Genomic DNA, 19,705 nt, shown 5'->3' with positions numbered 1-19,705 from the left:
CCCAGCCTCTCCCCTCCCTGTGCCTCCCTCTGCTGTCAAACTTCTTCCTCCTGTTTCCCCAACACACCAGGTGTGCTTCTGCCTCAGACTCTCCCACTCGTTGTCCTCTCTCTTTTCTGTTTTCCTGGGATAATTTTCTCTCAAGCAAAGGTAGAACCTGCTTTCATATCATGTTAAGTATTTGACTCAACATCATTCCTCACACTCTGAGATGTAGACAATTGTCCCCAAGATGTCACGTGCTCCTTTCTCTGTATGACTTTTCTCGAAACACGTATTACCATCCAACATGCTCTGATATTAGTTCTTATTTATTCCTTTTGATTTCTCTCCCTCTTGTCTCCAGAATGACGGCTTCTCGATGACACAGATTTTGGACACTTTTGTTCATCATTTTATACTCTTGACAAAGTTAAAGGCCAATCCATTTAGTGGGAGAAAATATTTGCAAAATATAGTACTGAAGAGGGTGTAGTATCTGGCATATAGAAAGAAGTTTTATACGTCAACAAGAAAAAGACAACCCAATTAAATAACGGGAGAAAAATTTGAAAAAAAATTCTCCAAAGAAGATATACAAATGGCCATTAAGTCCATGAAAAAATTAACAGCATCATTAGTCATTACATAAATGCAGATCAAAACCTTGCCTGGTCTTCTCATGCCACCCTCTCATCTTCTGGTGCTACAACAGACCATGCTCCAATCTGTTCTTAGGGTTTTCATGGCCAACTATTCTGGACGTGAGTGGCCAGGTCCTTCTTCCTAGTCTGTCTTAGTCTGGCAGCTCTGCTGAAACCTGTCCACCATGAGTGACCTTGCTGGTATTTGAAATACCAATGGCGTAGCTTTCAGCATGATAGCAACATGCAGCTGCCACAGTGTGACAACCAACCAATGGTTGGTGTGGTTCCCACACTGGGAAATGAACCCAGGTATGCTACATCCTAACACCTAGAACACCAAAGCTGGCTCTTCACATCCACCAGTAGGCTGTAATTGCTTTTTTCCTTAAAGAAGGAAAATAATGTTGGAAATGATGTGGAGAAATTGGAACCATCATATGTTGCTGCTAGTAATGCAAAATGGAGCTGTTACTGTGCAAAACAGTCTGGCATGTCCTCAAAAACTCAAACATAGACTCTACCTTTTGACCTGGCAATTCCACTCCTAGGTAAGCGTATGCCCCAGAAAACTGAAAACACATCTACAAACGAAATTGTACTCAGCAAAGTTCACAGCAGCATTATTCACGAGAGCCAAAATGTGGAGACAACCCAAATGCCCATCAACCAACCAATAAATGAGAAAATGTGGTTGATCCATACGATGGAATATTGTTCAGACAAAAAAGAGAGAATTACTGACACGTGCTGCATGGATAAACATTGAAAGTGTTTTGTGAAGTGAAACCAGACCCCAAAGGCCACATTTTGTATGATTCCACTTATATGACATGTCCAGAATAGGCACATTTACAGAGACAGCAAACAGATTAGTGGTTGCAGGGGCTGAGGGAGGGGAGTACGGAGAGGGACTGCTTCATGGGCACAGGGTTTCTCTTTGGGGTGATGTAAATGTTGGATGGACAGAATTAGACAATCATAATGGCTGGACAACACTGTGAATGTACTAAAAGCCCCTTTTGTACACTCAAAAACGGCTCAAATACTGATTTTATTTTTAGTGACTTTTTCCTCAATGACAAAATAATGCATAGAAATTAAAAAGTATAGGGAGATACTGATTTTCACCTGTTACTGGCAAAACTCCAAAGGTTTCACCACATGCTGGTTTGCTGAAAACACACACTTTCAGCCCTCGATGTTGAGAAAGTAAACTTGTCCATCTTCAATGGAGGACAACTTGGCCATGTTTCTCAATATAGAAAGAACATATGATCAAACTCTTTTGCTTTTAGGAATTTATCTCACAATCATAAATACACACACGTGTGAAAGGAGACACAGGATTATAGATCATATCATTTTCTTGGTGGAATAACTTAATGCCATGATTTTTCCATTAGCATAAGATGTGTACAGAATCAGAATCCATCTATGCAAAGGAATTCTGCACAGTCACAGATGAATGACGACATCTGTACCACTGATGTCAAAGGACCACTGAGATCCTTTAGATGAACAGACCAAGGTTCAGAGCATCCTTGGACACTGGTCACTTCCTGGGAGAGGGATGGGCATCTGAGGACAGACTGTGTGTGCATTTTGAAGTTTTGGCCAGGTGAATATATTACCTGTCCAAAAATATGTAACTTATGAACTATTAGGGGAAAATAAGAAGATGAGGCTGATGGAGCCATCAGAGACTGGTGATAAGGGGTCTGGAGAGGGGGGCTCTGCCATGTGAATGTTGTCCTGTTCTCCTTGTGGAGCCAAGGGGAGTGGAGAAGTCTGAGAGGAGTGAACGGCCAATGAGGACAGCTGCTCACAGAGGCCATGGTGGCTGAGGATGGGAGGGACCACTTGGTTCACCCACAAGGGGGTCTCTGGTAACCACACTGAGTCCACACTGAGGCAGGGACCCAGCCCTGTTCTGAGCTGGAAGAGGCCCTGATCACTACAACCCTGGAAGGGCTCCTTCCTACCCGTGCTGTCCCCTAGACAGACACCAATTGCTGAGTTCTCTGTGGCACCTAGGACGACAAGAGGGGATGCCTTATCATGGGATGTGATGGGGTGAGATAAGCCTAGGCATCCCCCTCCAGAAATGCAGAAGGGTCAGGTCCTTGTGTCCTTCTAGGTCCCCTACAGCTGGGCCCCCAGGACAAAAAAAACAAGCGTCACTAGCCTAGCCCTCCAGACCCCACCACACCCTCATGGACTCGAGCATTCTGGCCCAGCACCCACAGGTGACATTGAGCTGGATGGGCCTTTCCAAAGTCACACCAGCTTCATGGAAATTCATCTGACAGGTGAGGTTAGAGCCGTGGTCCTGGGGTCGTGGGGTGAGGGTGAGCACGGAGAAGAGGCGAGTTCAGGGGCCCAGGGAGTTGAAGCCAGCTGATGTCCAGGAGAAGATGGGCAGTGTGCCCCATTCACAGACCCAGGGTGCAGAGCAGGTCAGGTTCCTGTGGCTGCTGGACTCCAGGGTCCCAGGGATGAGGATGTTGGGCATGTGGGTCAGCACTGGGAGGAGGGAGATGGGGAGACATGGGAATCAGGAGTGAGGGTCCTAGGTATGGCCCTGAGAGAAGCTGCCTTTGATCTAGCTCCTCTCTCTGAGCACTGAAAGACTGTACCTCCACCCCCATCTCAGGAGTGGTATCCTATCCAAACCCTGGCCTGGGGCCCCCATATCCTTCCCCTGTGGACCCCATCCTTACCCGTCACTTGCACAGAGAGATGGTTAGATTTATAATTCCATTCTGTACTTCCTTTCTCCACACACAAAAAAAGGATTTTCCATTGTCCCTCTTCCTAGCATCTCTGATGTCCATGGAGCAATTGTTAGACCAAGGGTCCCCAAGGGGGTGGAATCAGCCCTGGGTATCCTCTTGTACTTTTCTATTTGGTTGTTTGTGGCCACAGGAGCATCCTGGTATGGATTTGCCTCTTCCCAGAACCAGTGGCCATGAGCTGGGGTAGAGTCAGCCCAGCCACCCCAAGGGTAGAAACCAGTGCAGGGCACTTGGACACACAGACCTTCCTGCACTGTCACTGACTCCTGTACTTGCAGCCCGAATATTTCAATCTGAGCCAGGGACCCTGCAGTGAAAGGAATGTCAACAGCAGCCCCTGCCCCAACCACTCCTCTCCTCGGTCCACTCATCTGCCTGCAGCAGGGCCCTGTGGCTGGGTGTTTGTCCTGTGTCTCGAAAGAGAAGGGAAAGGTGAGTGTGGGGGGAGTTGCGGGAAGACCCACGGGAAGCTGGGGAGGAGGACGTGACCTCGGTCACACACAGAAGAGGAACTGCAAACCAGAGCTTGTCCGCTCTCTGCACACCCCATGGCCCAGAGACCCTGAGACCCTCCCAGACAGGAGCAGACAACGTACATGCCGCATGTCCTGCCCCCATCTTGGGGCATCCACCAGCACTGGAGCCCGGACCAGGACCTCTGAGGACATCTGAGGAGTGAGACACAGTGAGTCTCTAAGGGCCCCCCATCTGATGTGCTTTTTTGAGCCCTGCTGTGTACACCAGGGAGCTGCTCAGCTCCTGCTGAACCTCGGAGAGTCACAACTTCATCTAGAATTCAAGTGGTGCATCCTGCCAGGTGTAGGATTCTTTAGGGTCTGGGGCAGATTAAAAGAAGGTCTTAGGTGAGGTGAAGGCAGCAGTCCATCCATTATCAGTTCATTCATTCATTCCCCAAATGCTTAGTGAGCATCTCTGTGTTGGTGAGGCTGGAAACAAGGCAGATGACCCACCTGGTCCATGCCTGTGAGATGTTCCCCACCCAGTGGTGTCGCTTCCTCCCCACTCAGTCCTGTTGGTCTATAGAGCTGCAGTCACTGGTGAGTTTTCTGTGGCTCCTGGTAGCTACTAGGTATTTTCTAGATTTCTAGATTTGACATCTGGCCAAAAAATTGAAAGTATCTTTTCAACTTGCACTACTTAAAACTCTATTCTCATTAAACAAAAACTTCCCATTTCTTCCAACTCCTAGTCCCTGGAAACCACCCTCCCATTTTTCTGTCTGTAGGAATTTGACTAAGGGGATCATATAGTATTTGGCTTTTTAGTGACTGGTTTATTCACTTACCATCATGTCCTCAACCTACATGCATGTGGTAGCTTGCGTCAGAATTCTCTCCTTTTTAAGACTTTGTGATATTCTATGATAGGTACACACCACACTGTGCTTATCCCTCCATCCATTGTGGATGCTTCGGTTGCCTCTACCTTCTTTTTCCCCTGCTTTTTCTCCCCAAATCCTCCCAGTACATAGTTTTGTCTTTTTAGTTGTGGGTCCTTCTGGTTGTGGCACGTGGGACGCTGCCTCAGCATGGCCTGACAAGCGGTTCCACGTCCGCGCCCAGGATCTGAACCAGCAAAACCCTGGGCCGCCAAAGAGGAGAGCGCGAACTTAACCACTCGGCCATGGGGCCAGCCCCTCCACCTTTTTGCTTTTGTGAACAAAGTTGCTGTGAGCACAGGTGTGCAAGTGTCTCTGAGCCCCTGCTGTCATTCTTTTGAATGAATACCCAGAAGTGGAATTGCTGGGTCATATGGTAATTCTACTTTTAATTTTTGGAGGAACTGCCATTCTCTTATCATCCCCTTTGTGTTTTTTTTTTCTTTTACCTCATCTCTTGTCATCACCTTACACTGGCTATACATTTTAACATCTCCAGTCTGCACCCCTCACCTCCTCTCTAGATCTTCATAGTCAGCTCTCTTGCTGATGTCCACAGCTGACTATCAAATGGCTTCTGAGAACGACCAGCATCTTTCAAAACCCTACTCTCTGATGTCCTTCATGGAACACAACTCCACCCTTCTAGTCACTCAGAGGAAAGATTTGGCACCATTTCTGCTCCTCTCTTTCCCTCGTTTACCACATCCAGTAGGAAATTCAGTCGGCATGACCTTTAAAATGTCTCCCAAATGCATCCTCCCTACATACACAGCATCCCTGGTCCAGGGCACCATCACCTCCTGCCTGGAGTACCCAGCAGTGACGTGCCACATCTATCTTTGGCTTCCCTGGACCCACTCTTTCCAAATTCTGAGCATAGCAGCCATTGGGATCTTGAAAACTTGAGGATCTAGTCATGTGTCTGCTCCCCTCACGGGTTTCCAGAATCATGCATTGGCCTGCGACAGTCTCCCACGGGGTCTGCACCGTCCTCCCTGTGCTGTCACACATTGACCTCTTGTTTCCTCCACACACCAAGCCTGCTTCTGCCTCAGGACCGTGGCCCTCACACCTCCCCCTTTTCCATCTTCCTGGAATACTTTTCTCCTAGGGAAACACAGTGCCTGCTTCCTCCCTGCTTTCGAGTTTTTGTTCAAACATCACCTCCATCACGTCACACTCTCCCATACAGAAAACCCACCCCACTATGCCACAGGCTCCTTTCCCTGAGGGATTTCCCCCAAACATGTATCGCTATCCAATGTGCTCTATTTTTATTTATTTTTAATTCCTGTCTCCATAATGACAGCATTTTGATGCCAGAAGTTCTTCTCATTTCCTTAATTTTCTTGTGGTAAAATATCCATAAAATAAAACTTGATGTTTTTCACATTTTGTAGGGTACAATTCAGTGACGCTAGGTACACTCACAGTGTGGTGCAACCATCCCAACTGTCTATTTCCTGAATACTTTTGTCATCCCGGGGAGTAACCCTGCGCAGTTACATAAGTCCTCATCCCCCGTCCCCTGATTCTGAGCTTCCACCATTCTACCTTCTGTTTCTATGAATCTGTCTTTGTAAGCGGCTCATAGAAGCAGAATCATGAAAATATTTGTTCTTTTGTGTCTGGCTCCTTTCATTTACCTTATAGTTTTCAAAGTTTTTCCATGTTGTAGAGTGTGTCAGAATTTCATTCTAACCTTTTTAAGGCTGAATGATATTCCAGTGTATGTATGTACCACATTTGGTTCATCTATTCTTCAATTGGTGGACACTAGGGTTGGTTCCACTGCTACTCGGAATAATGCTGCTATGAACTATGGTGTGCAAGCGACTGTTGAGTACATACTTTCAATTCCTTTGAAAGTATGCCAATTCTGTGTTTCACTTTTGGAGGCAGTTCCAAAGGGTTTTCCACAAAGCTGCACCATTTTTCATTCCCACATAAATGCATGAGGGTTCCAGTTTGTCCACATCTTCACCAACACTTGTTTTCTGTTTTTTTAAAGATATATATATATATATATATATATATATATATATATATAATAACTGTCCTAATGGGCAAGAATTTGTATTTCATTGTGGTTTTGATTCACATTTCTCTAATAACTGATGCTATTGACCATCTTTTCGTGTGCTCCTTCGTCATTTATGTGTCTTCTTTGCAGAAGTGTCTCTTCAAATCCTTTGGATGACAGTGAGTTTTGAAGTTGTGTCACCAATGCACCCCTGACCCCTACGACAACGCTGGCCCATAGTAGGTGTGTGATAATACTTGTTAAGTGAGTCTATGAATAAAGGACTGAATGTCACCCTGCTAAGAACCATACAGTGGTACACACACACACACACGTGCACACACACACTCTGAGGACTTTTAAAACTGAGCCTGAGGGATAAGCAGGACTTGGAGAGGCAGGAATGGGGAGGGAAGGGCATTTCAGGGGAAGGAACTGCACATGCACAGTCTCAGAGTCACAGAGGCCTTGGCCCAGCTGGGAGTGGAGACACTGTCAGATGCAGGGAGAGGGAGGAATCTGCAGGAGAGTCCAGCAGGAGACAGACCACACCAGGCCTTCAAATCCAGCCTGTGGTGTTTTCAGCTCAGTCTCTGGCCATGGAGAGGACACGTAGCTCTTCATACTGTGCAGGACGTGGACAATGATGGTCTCTGGAAACACAGTCTGGAGGTCTTCTGTAAGGAAAGAGATGGAGGCAGGAGGTGAGGTGGGTTCAGAGACTCGGAAGAGATGAGGCCCCAGGAATGACCAGGTCAGGATGAGGAGGAGACGGGCAGCAAGATGAGCTGTGATTAGGTGTAAGGATGGATAAGACTTATTGATTTATTGCATTAAGGAGAAGGGAGGGAGGGAAAAGAGGAGAACCACATGCCACTGCTGGCCTTAGAGATGGAGGCTGCAGCGTCATCAGTGTGAGGGGTAACCCAGCAGAGAAGTGGATTTAGGGGGAAAGAAGGCAGCTCAACTTTGGCATGCTGAGAAGAGCAATCCTGGGGCCATCTTGATGGAGGCATGTGGCAGGATGTTCACTGGTGAGACACCCATGTCACTGACCTGAGGGATTAACTAGGGATGGTAGTTGCATCCTCCATGCTCCCTGGGGGCCTGGATGTCTTCCTCCTGTGGGACTTCACCAGGGTCTTTGAGTCTTGTTGGATCCTGGCGCAGAGGGCAGCAGACTCACCCCTTCCTCCTTTTTAGTGTCGGGAGGGGTGACTGAGGGGGGAAAGGGCAGGTGGGGAGCACAGCAGGCACGTGCCATCCTGGACACCTACTTGGTGGGTAAGTGACTGCAGCTCCCACTGTGGATCCCTCACCCCCACCCTGCCCCCATTAGCCTCCTACCTGACCTGCCCCGTGATCCCTTTGGGCTCCTCTAACCCTGGTTCTGGGACTCAGCTACATGTTCCCTACCCTACCCATGCCACCTCTTCTCCCTGGGGCAATGCTCACATGAGGGAGATGAGGCAGAGGAGGAGCAGAGTCTTCACAGCTGCTTCCTCAATGACCACCAGAACCACCTCTGCCATGGGTCCTGATCACCCCACAGGAAAGTGGGATGAGGATGGATCCATCTGCTCCACCACAATCCCATGTCCTTCTGCTCCCAGTAGGACTCTGGACATTGGTTCTCTGGCTCTTCTGCATGAATGGATGCAGGAGCACTGGTGCCAGGGCCTCACCTCACCCCATGCTCTGACCTTTAGCACTTGGACAGAGGGCTCTGGGGCCACTTGCTCAGGGACCAGTGCGCTGAAAGGCCTCAGGCGGTTGGGGTCCAGTGTGCAGCCCCTGGACACTCACTCTTCAGGGAGAGGCTCAGAAAGAAGTCTGGGAGCCCAGAGGATTCTGAGCTCAGCAGGTGAATTCCCCTTCATCTCCGACGTGTACTTGAGGCAGCTCCAGCACTCCAGGGTTTGAGGGCTGTGAGGGGCTCAGGGTCAGGCTCCCCTGGACCCTGCTCAACTTGGTAGGTGGGTTGCTGTCGACAACACAGACCAGGCACAGGCACTGGTGGTCCAGGACTGAAAGAGATGAGCCGTTCTCTAGGACTGTGGGTGCTGGAGAAAAAGAGACAGAGGGTCAAAGAGAAAAGGAGGTTAAGAGAAAGAGTAAGGATACAGGTGGAGATAAGCTGAGAGGGCCAGACTCAGACCCGCAGACAGAGACTGAGAGCCACCCAGACTCCAGGAGAGGGACCCAGAGAGAAGGAGTGGGCAGGAGCCCAGATCACTGCTCAGGACCCATCTATCTCTGCACTCCGTGATCTAGATCCATCTCTGTCCTGATGGGCTTTCTGGCTGGATTCAGGCCCGAGGAAGCACAGAGGGAGGGTCTCGGGCTTTATAAGATGACCTTATGAATTGTCATCCCTGTCCGGGATCCCATGTCCACTTCGCTCAGAACCAAGATTGACCCTGAAAACTCTTTCATTCATTCATGTCTTCATGTGACACCAAGACTGATTCAATGAGGTCTTTCTGAAGGGACTCAGTCTTAGAAACTCAGCCTGGGGAGGAGTGGGGACCCAGTAACAGGTGCTCACACCACATGACACATATGATGGCAGTGACACTTGGCTACAGGGGTTCTGAGGATGGCTATGTAAATGAGACTGGCAGGGCCAGGAGGGCTCCCTGGAAGAGGCAGCTTTGTGAAGGTAAGGGGTAAGCAGGGGCAGCAAGATGATGCTGAGGGCATGGAAGAGCATATTGCAAGAAGGAGGAACAGAAAGCGCAAAGAGGACCAAGGCCTGTGCATGTCCAGGGAAAAGCAAATAAGCCTGCAGGTTTGGAGGGAAAGGGGCTGAGGCTGGGGGTGGGTCTTCAGAAATGAGGCCACAGGAGGAAAAGTGGGGAGTTGTTTTTATAAACTCAAAGTGAGAAAAACAGAAGCCATAGAGAAGAGATTGATAAATGTGACCACAGACATAAATAGATCCCTAAGCATTGTAATGATTACTGACCACCAAGAAAAAGGTGATGGCATACTGAGTAAAGTCGTCATAACTCCTATGACAGAACAATGGCTCATTCCTCTCACTTGAAAATGTCTCCAAGAACCAATAAGAAAAAGTCAAGTCACTCAGTAGAAGACGGGCAGAGACGATGAATAGAGAGTTCACAGAATAAAAGAAACACAAATGATTCTTCATCAGATAAAATCATGTGCAACATCATGCACAACAAGAAAAATGACAATTAAAACTATATGGATATTCCAAAGTTCACCCAATATGGTCAAAGATCTTAAAGTTGCCCACCAACCCCAGATTTGGTGAGCCTGGGAGAATACCTACACATCACCCATCTCTGGTGGGGATGTCAGCTCGTCCAAGCTCAATGGAGAACAATTTAGCCATATCTCTCCAAAATATAGGATGTGGAGAAAAGGAACTCTTGTACACCATTGGTGGGAATGTGAATTGGTGCAGCCACTATGGGAAACAGTGTGGAGCTTCCTCAAAAAATTAAAAATAGAAATACCTGATAATCCAGCAATTCCACTTCTGGGTATATATATATTGGAAGAAAATGAAAAAAAGATGTCTGCACCCCACATTCATTACAGCATTATCCACAACAGCCAAGACTTGGACAAAGCCTAAGTGCCCACCGACAGAGGAATGGGTGAAGGAGATGTGATAAAGATATACAATGGAATACTACTCAGTCATGAAAAAGAATGAAGTCTTGCCATATGTGACAACATGGACGAAACTTGAGGACATTACACTAAATGAAAGAAGTCAGACAGAAAAAGAGAGACTGTAGGATCTCACTTATATGTATGGAATCTATAAAAGGACAAAAAGGAAGCTCATGGATACAGAAAACAGATTAGTGGTTGCCAGAGGCCGGGGGTGGGGTGTACAAAATTCCAGTTATGAAGTAAATACGTCTTGGGGATGTCATATACAGCATGGTGAATATAGTTAACAATACTGTATTACATATTTGAAAGTTTCTATCAGAGTAGATATTAAAATTTCTCATCACAAGGAAAAAATTTCTGTAACTACGTATGGTGACGGATATTAACTAAACTAATTATGGTGATAATTTTGCAATGTATGCAAATGAATCATGAAGTTGTACGAGCGAAACTACTATGTGTTATATGCCAATTATACCTCAATAAAAAAATAGAAAGAACACATGACCCAGCTCTTTAACTTTTAGGAATTTATCCTAAAGACACACACACACACCCCTGAGAAAGGAGATACCAGATTACTCAGTGCAGTGTTTCTGTTAGTAGAATAAAATGAATGCCATGGTATTCCACTAGAATGCAGAATCAGATCCACCAGGCCGTAGAATATGGCACAGTCATGGAGAAGAATGAGGACAGTCTGTGCTACTGACATCAAATGACCCTTAAGATCCTTTAGGTGAACAAACCAAGGTTCAGAGCAGCCTATGGACACGGGTCACTTCCTGGGAGGAGACTGGGCATCTGAGGACAGACTGCGTTGTGCATTTTGAATTTTTGGCCATGTGAATACATTATCTGTGCAAAAGAACTTAAACGAACAATTGTTAGGGAAAATGAAAAGACTAGCTTGGAGGAATTGTCAGGGGACACATTATAAGGGGGCTCCAGGGGTGGGCTCTGCCCAGAGAATGTCTCCCTGCTCTCCTTGTGGAGCTGAGGAGGGTGGAGAATTCTGGGGAGAGTGAGGGGTTGATAGGATGGCTGCTCACAGAGGCCATGGGGACTGAGGATGAGAGGGACCTCTGGGTCCACCTACAAGGGGGCCTCTGGTCACTAGGGTGAGTCTAGGGTGAGGCAGGGACCCGGTCCTGCCCTGAGCTGGAACAGGCTCTGCTCCCTACAGCCCAGGAGGGGGCTCCTTCCTACCTGTGCTGTTTCCTTGGAAGACAGTTACGGCCAAGTTCTGTGGAGAGTCTGGGAGAGAAAGACATGGTGGACCCACACCAGTGGTGAGGGCTGGGCAGACATTGGCCCTTGTCCCCAGGAGCTGCATAATTGAAGGAAGGGTAGATGTGGGCCTTCTCCCGACCACCTCTCAGCCTGAATTCTGGGGACTTAACACCCAGTGTCCAAAGTCCTGACCTCCCATCCCTACTGGCCTCAGGACCCCCTCAGGAATCCGGGTGTCCTAGCTTAGCACTCACAGGACACGTTGAGGTGGATGGTCTTTGTTGTGGTCACTCCAGCACCAGGCAAGGTCACCTGACAGGTGAGACTGGTGCCATGGTCCTGAGGCTGCAGGGTGAGTGTAAACACTGAAGAGTGAGCAATCGTGGGGACCTGGTGGTAGACGGAGGCCCCCATCCAGGAGAAGATGGAGGGATGTGCCTTACTCACAGGCCCAGGCACAGAGCAGGTCAGGTTCCTGGGGTGGCCAGACTCCAAGTTCCCGAAGATGAGGATTTCGGGCGTGTAGGTCAAAGCTGGTGAGGAGATAGGGACATATGGGAATCAGGGGGGAGGGTTCGAGGTCCAACCCTTACTTGGGTCCAGCTCCTCTTTCTGAGCCCTGACATGCTGCACCCACAACTCCCTCGCAGGATGGAAAGGCCCATTCCAGCCCTGCCCCAGGGTACCCCTGTCCTTCCCCTGTGACCTCTCTTGGAGCCCATTCCTTATCGGTCATGTGCACAGAGAGATGGTTAGATATGTAATTCCATTTTGTACTTCCTCTCTCCACCCCCTCAAAAGATGAAACTTTGTCCCTCTTCCTGGCATCTCTGATGTCCAGGGAGCAATTGTAGACCTGGGGGTCCCCAAGGAGGTGGAATAGGCCCGGGGCCTCATTCTGCGTTTCATGATCTGGGTTGTTTGTGGTCACTGGAACATCCTGGTCTGTATTGGTCCCTTGCTGGAACCAGTAGCCGTGACCCAGTGTAAAGATAACCCAGACACTCCAGGGATAGGAGAAGGAGCAGGGCACAAAAACACACAGGCCCTCCTGCACCATCGCTGACGCCCGCACTTGTAATCGGTAATCCTCCTCTGGCTTGCTCTGGCCCTCAGGCCCCTCCCAACCCCAGAGCTGGGCCAGCAGCAGCAGCAGCATGTCTTGGGTTGGAGACGCCAGGTTCCCTGGGAAAGTCTGTTTCTCAGGCTGTCTCTCGGAAACTAAAATTTGCAAGATTTTGAGGAGCCTCCAACAGGAAGCTGAGGGTGAGGGGAGAACAGTGACCCTCCTCAGAGGAGGAAGTTCACACCCAGACGCTGTTGGGGCTGGGACAGGCCCTATAGTCAACCATCCTCCACCCATGTCCACTCCTGGGGACCCTGGACCAGGGATGGTGAGATCCTCACCCAAATTCACGCCCCACACAGGGCCTGAGCCCCATCCTCTGCCTCCCTGTTGATGCCCTTCCTCTCAGGGGCATTTTCTGCAAAGTGAGAATGGGAGCCTTGTGGCCAGACCCCCTGAGTTACAGGCTGTCGATGGTGTGGAGGACAGTCCAGGGCTGGGATGAAGATGTGGGAGATGGAGGAGGCCTGGGGGGTGGGATGAAGAGGATAACTGTCCTCTCACCCTCAGCTTCCATGTGGTAGACAACCCCCTCTGCTCACGATTCACACACCAGCCCCCGATGCAGCCTCGAGCGTCACTGTCCACTGGGAAGAAAATAAGTGTCTCGGCAGCTGGAGCTCCCTGTGACAGGAGCTGTAATTCTGTGAATATGTGTGCTTTGTGTACTTTGAGACTCCATTGTTGATGCATACATTTCCGAATTTTACTTCGGGGACGTGAATTAAAGCTTTGATTTTTATGAAGTGCCCATTCCTAACACCCTTTGCCTCCAGGACTCACTCATCTGACGTTAGCATGGTGACACCAACTCTCTTCTGCTTAGTTCTTCCACGGCATATCTGTTGACATCTTGTCATTTCAACCTTTCTCACCCTTAAGTTTCAGTTATGTTTCTTCCAAATATGGGGAGGCAGTCTTTCAGTCATTTACCCTGTCCTTCATTTCTCCAAACGCACAGGGATAAATCCTACTCTCTTCTGAGATGAGACAGTGAGGTGAATTTGACAGACCAGGACACCACGGAGAGCTGGACAAGCCACCGGGAAACCAGAAATCTAGATGGAATTGGCAGAAGGGATGTGACCAGGACTCTCCAGGTGGGAGGTCATGAGGAGTAGGTGGGACAACACCACCCCGTGCTGGCGGTTCACAAGGAAGAACTAGAACAACTTACAACTAGGACATACAATCACACACTGGGACTTTGAGGAGGAAAAAGATTTTCAAAAGAGGAAGATTGGCAGCATACGTTAGCTCAGGGAGAATCTTTCCCTGCAGAAAGACAAAATAATAATTTCTCATTCTCCTTGGCCAACACATAGCATTGCAAAGGAAGTTTGTCATTTGAACTGGTATCTTAACACTTCACTAAACTCTTTTCTTGGTTTTAGCAAGGTCTTTGTGGATAACTTTAGATTTTCTATGGACACAACCATGTTGTCTGTGAATAAAGACTGTTCTACTTCTTACTTTACGACCAGGAGGGCTCTGATATCTATTTCTTGCATACATTGCACAGAGGAGGATCTACAATATATTGTTGAATAGAAGTGGTAAGAGCAGCCATCCTTGCCTCGCTTCCAATCCTAGGGGGAAAAGTTCTGTGGACTCTGGGACTGGCCCCTCCACGTCTTAGGAGAAACTGTGAGCAGAAACTTTCTGTTAAAACAGCCACCAAAACTCCAGACAAATCCTGGGTTCTCAGTTCACAAAAATCTTCCCGTCAGGATTCTGTTAGCTGTTTCTATGTCCCTTTTCCTGGCTCTCTCACAATAATCTGATTAAAAGGTTGATTCATTTCCTTTGCAGAACAGTAAAGTGAACACACAGAGATAAAAGGACTCAGTCAATCAGTGGCATAGATGGATTTGAACTCAGTTCTTTTGAACACAAGTCCTGTGGTTTTCCACATATACTAGAGGATTCATACCATTGACAAGAAGGCCATCAATTTTAAAATAGTCAAAGGCTGAGTGTTATGGGCAGAAAAATCATGACATTAATAAGTTGAAGTCCTAAGCCCAGTATCTTAGGATGAGACCGTATTTGGAGACAGGGTCTTTAAAGAAGTAATTCAGTGAAAATGAAGACACTAGGGTGGGCTCTAATCCAACACACCTGATATCTTTATAAGAAGAGGAAATTGGGACACAGACACACACAGAAAGAAGCTCTCTGCAAGCCCCAGAGAGAGACCTCAGAAGGAACTAGCCCTGCTGAGCTGTTGATCTGTGATTCCAGCCTCCAGAACTGCGAGAAAATAATTTCTCACTTGTGTCTCTTGATCTCTGCAGACTCGCTGTTGGTGACTTTTTGTTCCTGAGGCTTGTGAACACTCAGGAAAGTCTCCTGGAGCTCCATTTCCTCTCTTGAGATGGGGCTCGCTCCAGCAGGGGCTGGGCAGTCTGAAGGGTAGTCTGTCCTGACCTGGTGCTGATGCGCCTGAGTGGAAGGAAGAGAAGAGATTCAGAGCTCGGCAACAGGGTCTGGGAGAGGGCAGCCAAGACCAGAATGGGAGTGGTACAGATGGAACTTTGACCTTTTACCCATTCGATTATTCAAAAATAGTTGATAATTGAGATTTCCCCATCCTTAGTGAATGTTTATATTAATCACATTGTATTCTAAAAAAAATGAGAGGAGAGGATAGTATTATCCTATTCATCTTACAAATGGCAAAACTAATGCTAAGAGAGATTATGTGCATTGCCCTGAAGACACACATCTCTCTACATGCACCCCTGAGCCAGGACTCACACCCAGCTCTTTCTCGCTATAGCGCCATCCTCTGTTGGGGCCGTGTGCCAGGTGCTGTGTGTACAGTGATGAAGAAAGCAGAACCAGCCCCTGACACCATACAGGTGATGGTTTCCTAGGAGAAGCAGTTACTAAACAAATATAAAAGAAATACAATTCAAGTTCTCAATTTGAGACAGGAGAGATTTTGAAACAAAGCAGGGGCAAGGGGGCACACCCAGTTTTCAGACAGGCTCTAGAAGATGGACCAGATAGCAGGTTCTGAAGGAAAGATGGTAACAGACACCCCGCCCATATCTGCTCCCTACCCTCCACACCCTCAGGCTACAGACTCATGAAACAGAAACCCTCAAACAGCAGCTCAGAGAGGCAAAGACAAACAGTTCTCAGATCAGGAGGAAAGGGCTTCGCTATTGCAGTGCAAATAGAAGAGAGGGAGAAGACTGCCCAGGGTGGCCGAAGGCAAGATGAAAGCCAACGATGGATCAGCTGTGCTAATCTACTGCAGCCAAAACACGAGAAAGGAAGAAATGTGTCTCTGAATAATCACGGCTACAGTATTAGCGTATGGATGAAACTCACCCATCAAAAGACAGACAGAGATTTTAATAGAAACAAGATGGTTATTTAGTGATTTATTCCAGAAATATTTACTGAGTACCTGCTGTGAGTTGTGAATCAGGCATTCCTCTAGGCCCTGGGGATGCAACAGGGAAGAAAATAACATCAATAAACCACCCTTGGGACTCACTCGCTGGAAAGGGAAGGGTTCTGACACGTGGTAATGAGTCCTGTGCTCAGTATGCCCAGGTGCTGTTTTAAGTACTGCTCACAACTACTCGGTGACACAGGGCCTCCTCATATCCCCCTGTCACAGAAAATAAACAGAGGTCAAAGAGGGCACATCATTCATTCAGGGTCACACAGCTCGTCAGTAGGGAAAGGGGATTTGGATGCAGGCCGTCTGGCTCCAGAGCACATTTTTTGAACCACTGGGCTCTACTGACCACAAGAGACAGTCATTAAAAAAAAGTTCACTAAAACTTTGAAAGCAAAGTAATGGAAAAGATACATCCTGATTCCTGGCATCCACGATTCCATCCCCAGGATTCCTGATGGGGGCTTAGCACACCCTGAGGACTCCATTCCCAAGATGGACCAAGGAGAAACAGGACAGGGAACTAAGTAAACTGAATTAAAAAAAAAATGATTTTCTGTCTCCTTGTTCTACCAGTTATTGAGAAAGGATTTTTGAAATAATCAACTATGGTTGTGGGTGTGTCTATTTCTCCTTGCAGCTCTGTCAGTTTTGGTTCATTTGTTTTGATGGATGATGCACTGTTGTTGGCGGCATACATGTTTAAGATTTTTACATCTTTTAATGAAGTGATACAGCCAGCTATACAGAGTACATGTTGCAGATTCCATTTCTACAAAGTTCCAGAATGGGTAAAACTAATCTTTAGTGACAGAAATCAGTGATTGCTGGGAAGGGGGCATAGACTGGGAAGGGGAACAGGGGAATTTTGGGGAGTGATGGAAATGTCCCTCATCTTGATTGTGGACATGGTTACAGGGTGTACACATTTGTCAAAATTCATGTAACTTACACCTAAATGGGTGCATTTTATTCTGTGTAAAGTATACTTCCATAGATTCAGTATTGATAATTAAATAAACTTGCTGGTAGATTTGAAAAGTGCAGAATGGGGTGATGAATTGTGACTTTGGGGTTCTTGGCTCTCTGCCCTAGGGCCCATGTCTTCCACTTTCCTTGGACCTAGTGGGTCTGACACAGACTGTGTTTGGGTCATTACTTTTCCCCAGTAATCAACACCAGAAGGAAAGGCTATCATTTCCAGGGGAAAATGATAATCACATCATGAGGCATAAATACCCCCTGAAAAACAAGTGGACTACGTACTTATCCCACCAGAAGCAGAGCCATCAGAGCAGGTGAGTCGATAATTTAAAATGACCACACGTGGAATTCCCGGAGTGTTGGATGTAAACATGGAAATGCCCAAGGGCCGTTCCCAAGGGGCAAAAACCAGGGATAATGTTGAATGCAGCTCAAATCCCCTCACTCACCCCAGAGCCTGAGCCCTCGACTGAGTTCACATCCTCTGTGCTCTGCACTGGCTGGGCTGCCTTCTTCCTGCAGATCTTCACTCTAAGGGAACAGCCCCGGGCATTTCAGCCTGGTTATTTGGGGCCTCGAGTAGGCAGGCCACCCCCTACTCCTTGTGAAGACCTGGGAAGTGCTGAACGAGGTAGGAGGAGGTGGGGTCAGTCTCCAGATGCTCCCCCAACCGAAGAGCTGGAGCAGAGGCTGGGAAGAGACCCCATGCTTGGCCCTGTTGGTTACAGTCTGATTCGTGCCACAGCTCAGCCTCCCTTCCCAGGCTCCTGGCTTTCCAACCAGTCCAGTTCCTCCAGCTCAGGTTTTTGACATTCTGAGACCTTATGCCCTTCCTCCCCCAGGCCTCTCCCTCAGTCCCTGGAGCCCACTCTCACCTGAAGATGAGAAAAAGGCAGAGAGAAAGCAGGGCCACGATGCCAGCTCCCCCGACTGCTCCCAGGACCCCCTCAGCCCTGGGTTCTGGTTTACCTGCAGATAATTTGACTTTAGGGTGAACTCCAACCCCCTACGCGTAGCATCCTCCCAACTGGCCACTTCTCTCTCTGTCTGTTCCCTGAGTGTACCCAGTCCTCAAACAGGACTCAGTGGCTCTGCATTCCATTGTGCTGTAGACCCTGGACCAGCCCCTTTTCCTGGCCACAGGGTTGAGGATCTTACACCCTCAGCCACTCTGGTCCAGGCCTTGAGGTGCCTCTGCTCCAAGCTCCATCTCTCTGGGGCTGTTATGGGTTAAATTGCTTCCCCTTCAAAATTTAAATATTGAAATCCATCCCCCTCACTGTATCCTGGCCACATACCTCAGAATATGACCTTATTTGGAGACTGGATCTTTATAGTGGTAATGGTAAAATGAGGTCATTAGGTTGGGCCCTTATCCAATACAACTTGTGTCCTCATTAAAAAGGGGGAATTTGCACCCAGACAGGGAGAACGCCTTGTGAAGAGGAAGACAGAGATTGGGGTGATGTTCTTCGTGAAAAGGAAAAACAAATATTGTCAGCAAACCAGCAGAAGCTGAGGGAGAGGCCTGGGACAGAGTCTCACAGCCTCAGAGGGAACCAGCCCTGCTGACCCCTTGATCTCAGGCTTCTGGCCTCCAGAAATGTGACATGATACATCTCCATTGTTTAACCTCCTGTCTGAGGTACTTTGTTAGCGCAGCCATAGGAAACTAAAACAAGGTTCTAGGGCCCTCACTCCCCAGGTGTCACCCCTCAGCAGAGCCCTGACCTGGCAGGAGCAGGATAGCGATGCTCCGGGCCCCGTGGACATTCCTGGCCTCGCAGCTGACTCTGAGGCTGGAGCTGAGCTCCCAGCTGAGACTCAAGGAGCTGTTGGCCCAGAGCCCGGAGGAGCTGGAGGTGATGGTGAAGGAGGCGTTGCTGCTGTTCCCCTCCAGCAGACCCTCCCCAAGCCGCCAGCGCAGGGAGGGGGCCGGCTGGGCTCGGGATGAGCAGCCACAGTGCAGACCCTCATCCTCCCAGGAGCAGGAGGGTCCCAGCAGCTGTGGGGGGTCTGTGGGGGGGGAGGAGAAGGTCAGCGATGCCTCTGCCCTCCCCAGGACCCAGCTTTCCTGCCCCAGGGGTCCCCACACTCACAGAGAACAGAGAGGCTCACAGAGACAGTTTGGGAGCCCAGCAGGTGCCGAGCAAGACAGGTGAAGTCTCCTCCTGCACTCCCCGTGTGAGGCAGCTCCAGGACGGCGCTGGTGGAGATGGGGGTGGCGTTCAGGGCTGGGGATCCCCAGAACCAGCTCAGCTGTGCAAGGGGGTTGCTGTCAGCAACACAGAGCAGCCGCACAGCCTGGCCCTCCAGGATGGGAAGGGCTGAAGAGTTATGCAGGATCTTGAAGGCTTTGGGGAGAGAGATGCAGAGAGAGAGACAAAGACAGAGATGGGGTGGGTGAAGCTGGCATCTCTCTCCACGCTAACTCTGAGGAG

The 19,705-nt window shown here is 48.5% G+C and overlaps 1 protein-coding gene and 2 pseudogenes across 2 annotated transcripts in view; all 3 read right to left on the bottom strand.

The window, feature by feature from the left end:
• Nucleotides 1-2,811: 2,811 nt before the first annotated feature.
• On the bottom strand, nucleotides 2,812-4,039 carry LOC123281235 (myeloid cell surface antigen CD33-like; annotated as a pseudogene).
• Nucleotides 4,040-7,341: 3,302 nt separating this feature from the next.
• On the bottom strand, nucleotides 7,342-12,895 carry LOC123281325 (sialic acid-binding Ig-like lectin 8; annotated as a pseudogene).
• A 1,834-nt stretch (nucleotides 12,896-14,729) lies between these two features.
• Nucleotides 14,730-19,705, bottom strand: part of LOC106822323 (sialic acid-binding Ig-like lectin 6) — a 42,812-nt gene continuing 37,836 nt past the window's right edge. Inside the window, exons 5-10 of one of the 2 annotated variants that reach the window (XM_070498841.1) lie at nucleotides 19,364-19,618; nucleotides 18,996-19,280; nucleotides 18,140-18,233; nucleotides 17,714-17,795; nucleotides 16,284-16,319; nucleotides 14,730-15,307 (exon numbers count right to left, since the gene is read on the bottom strand). In XM_070498841.1, coding sequence (XP_070354942.1) covers nucleotides 15,134-15,307; nucleotides 16,284-16,319; nucleotides 17,714-17,795; nucleotides 18,140-18,233; nucleotides 18,996-19,280; nucleotides 19,364-19,618 — 926 coding nt within the window. In that variant the 3' untranslated portion in view covers nucleotides 14,730-15,133. The remainder of the gene's footprint in view (nucleotides 15,308-16,283; nucleotides 16,320-17,713; nucleotides 17,796-18,139; nucleotides 18,234-18,995; nucleotides 19,281-19,363; nucleotides 19,619-19,705) is intronic. The other variant, XM_044758824.2, reaches the window with a different exon arrangement.

The sequence above is a fragment of the Equus asinus genome, chromosome 26 (genome assembly GCF_041296235.1).
Source record: "Equus asinus isolate D_3611 breed Donkey chromosome 26, EquAss-T2T_v2, whole genome shotgun sequence".
NCBI classification, from domain to species: Eukaryota; Metazoa; Chordata; class Mammalia; order Perissodactyla; family Equidae; genus Equus; species Equus asinus.
This window is presented reverse-complemented; position numbering and strand designations above follow the sequence as displayed.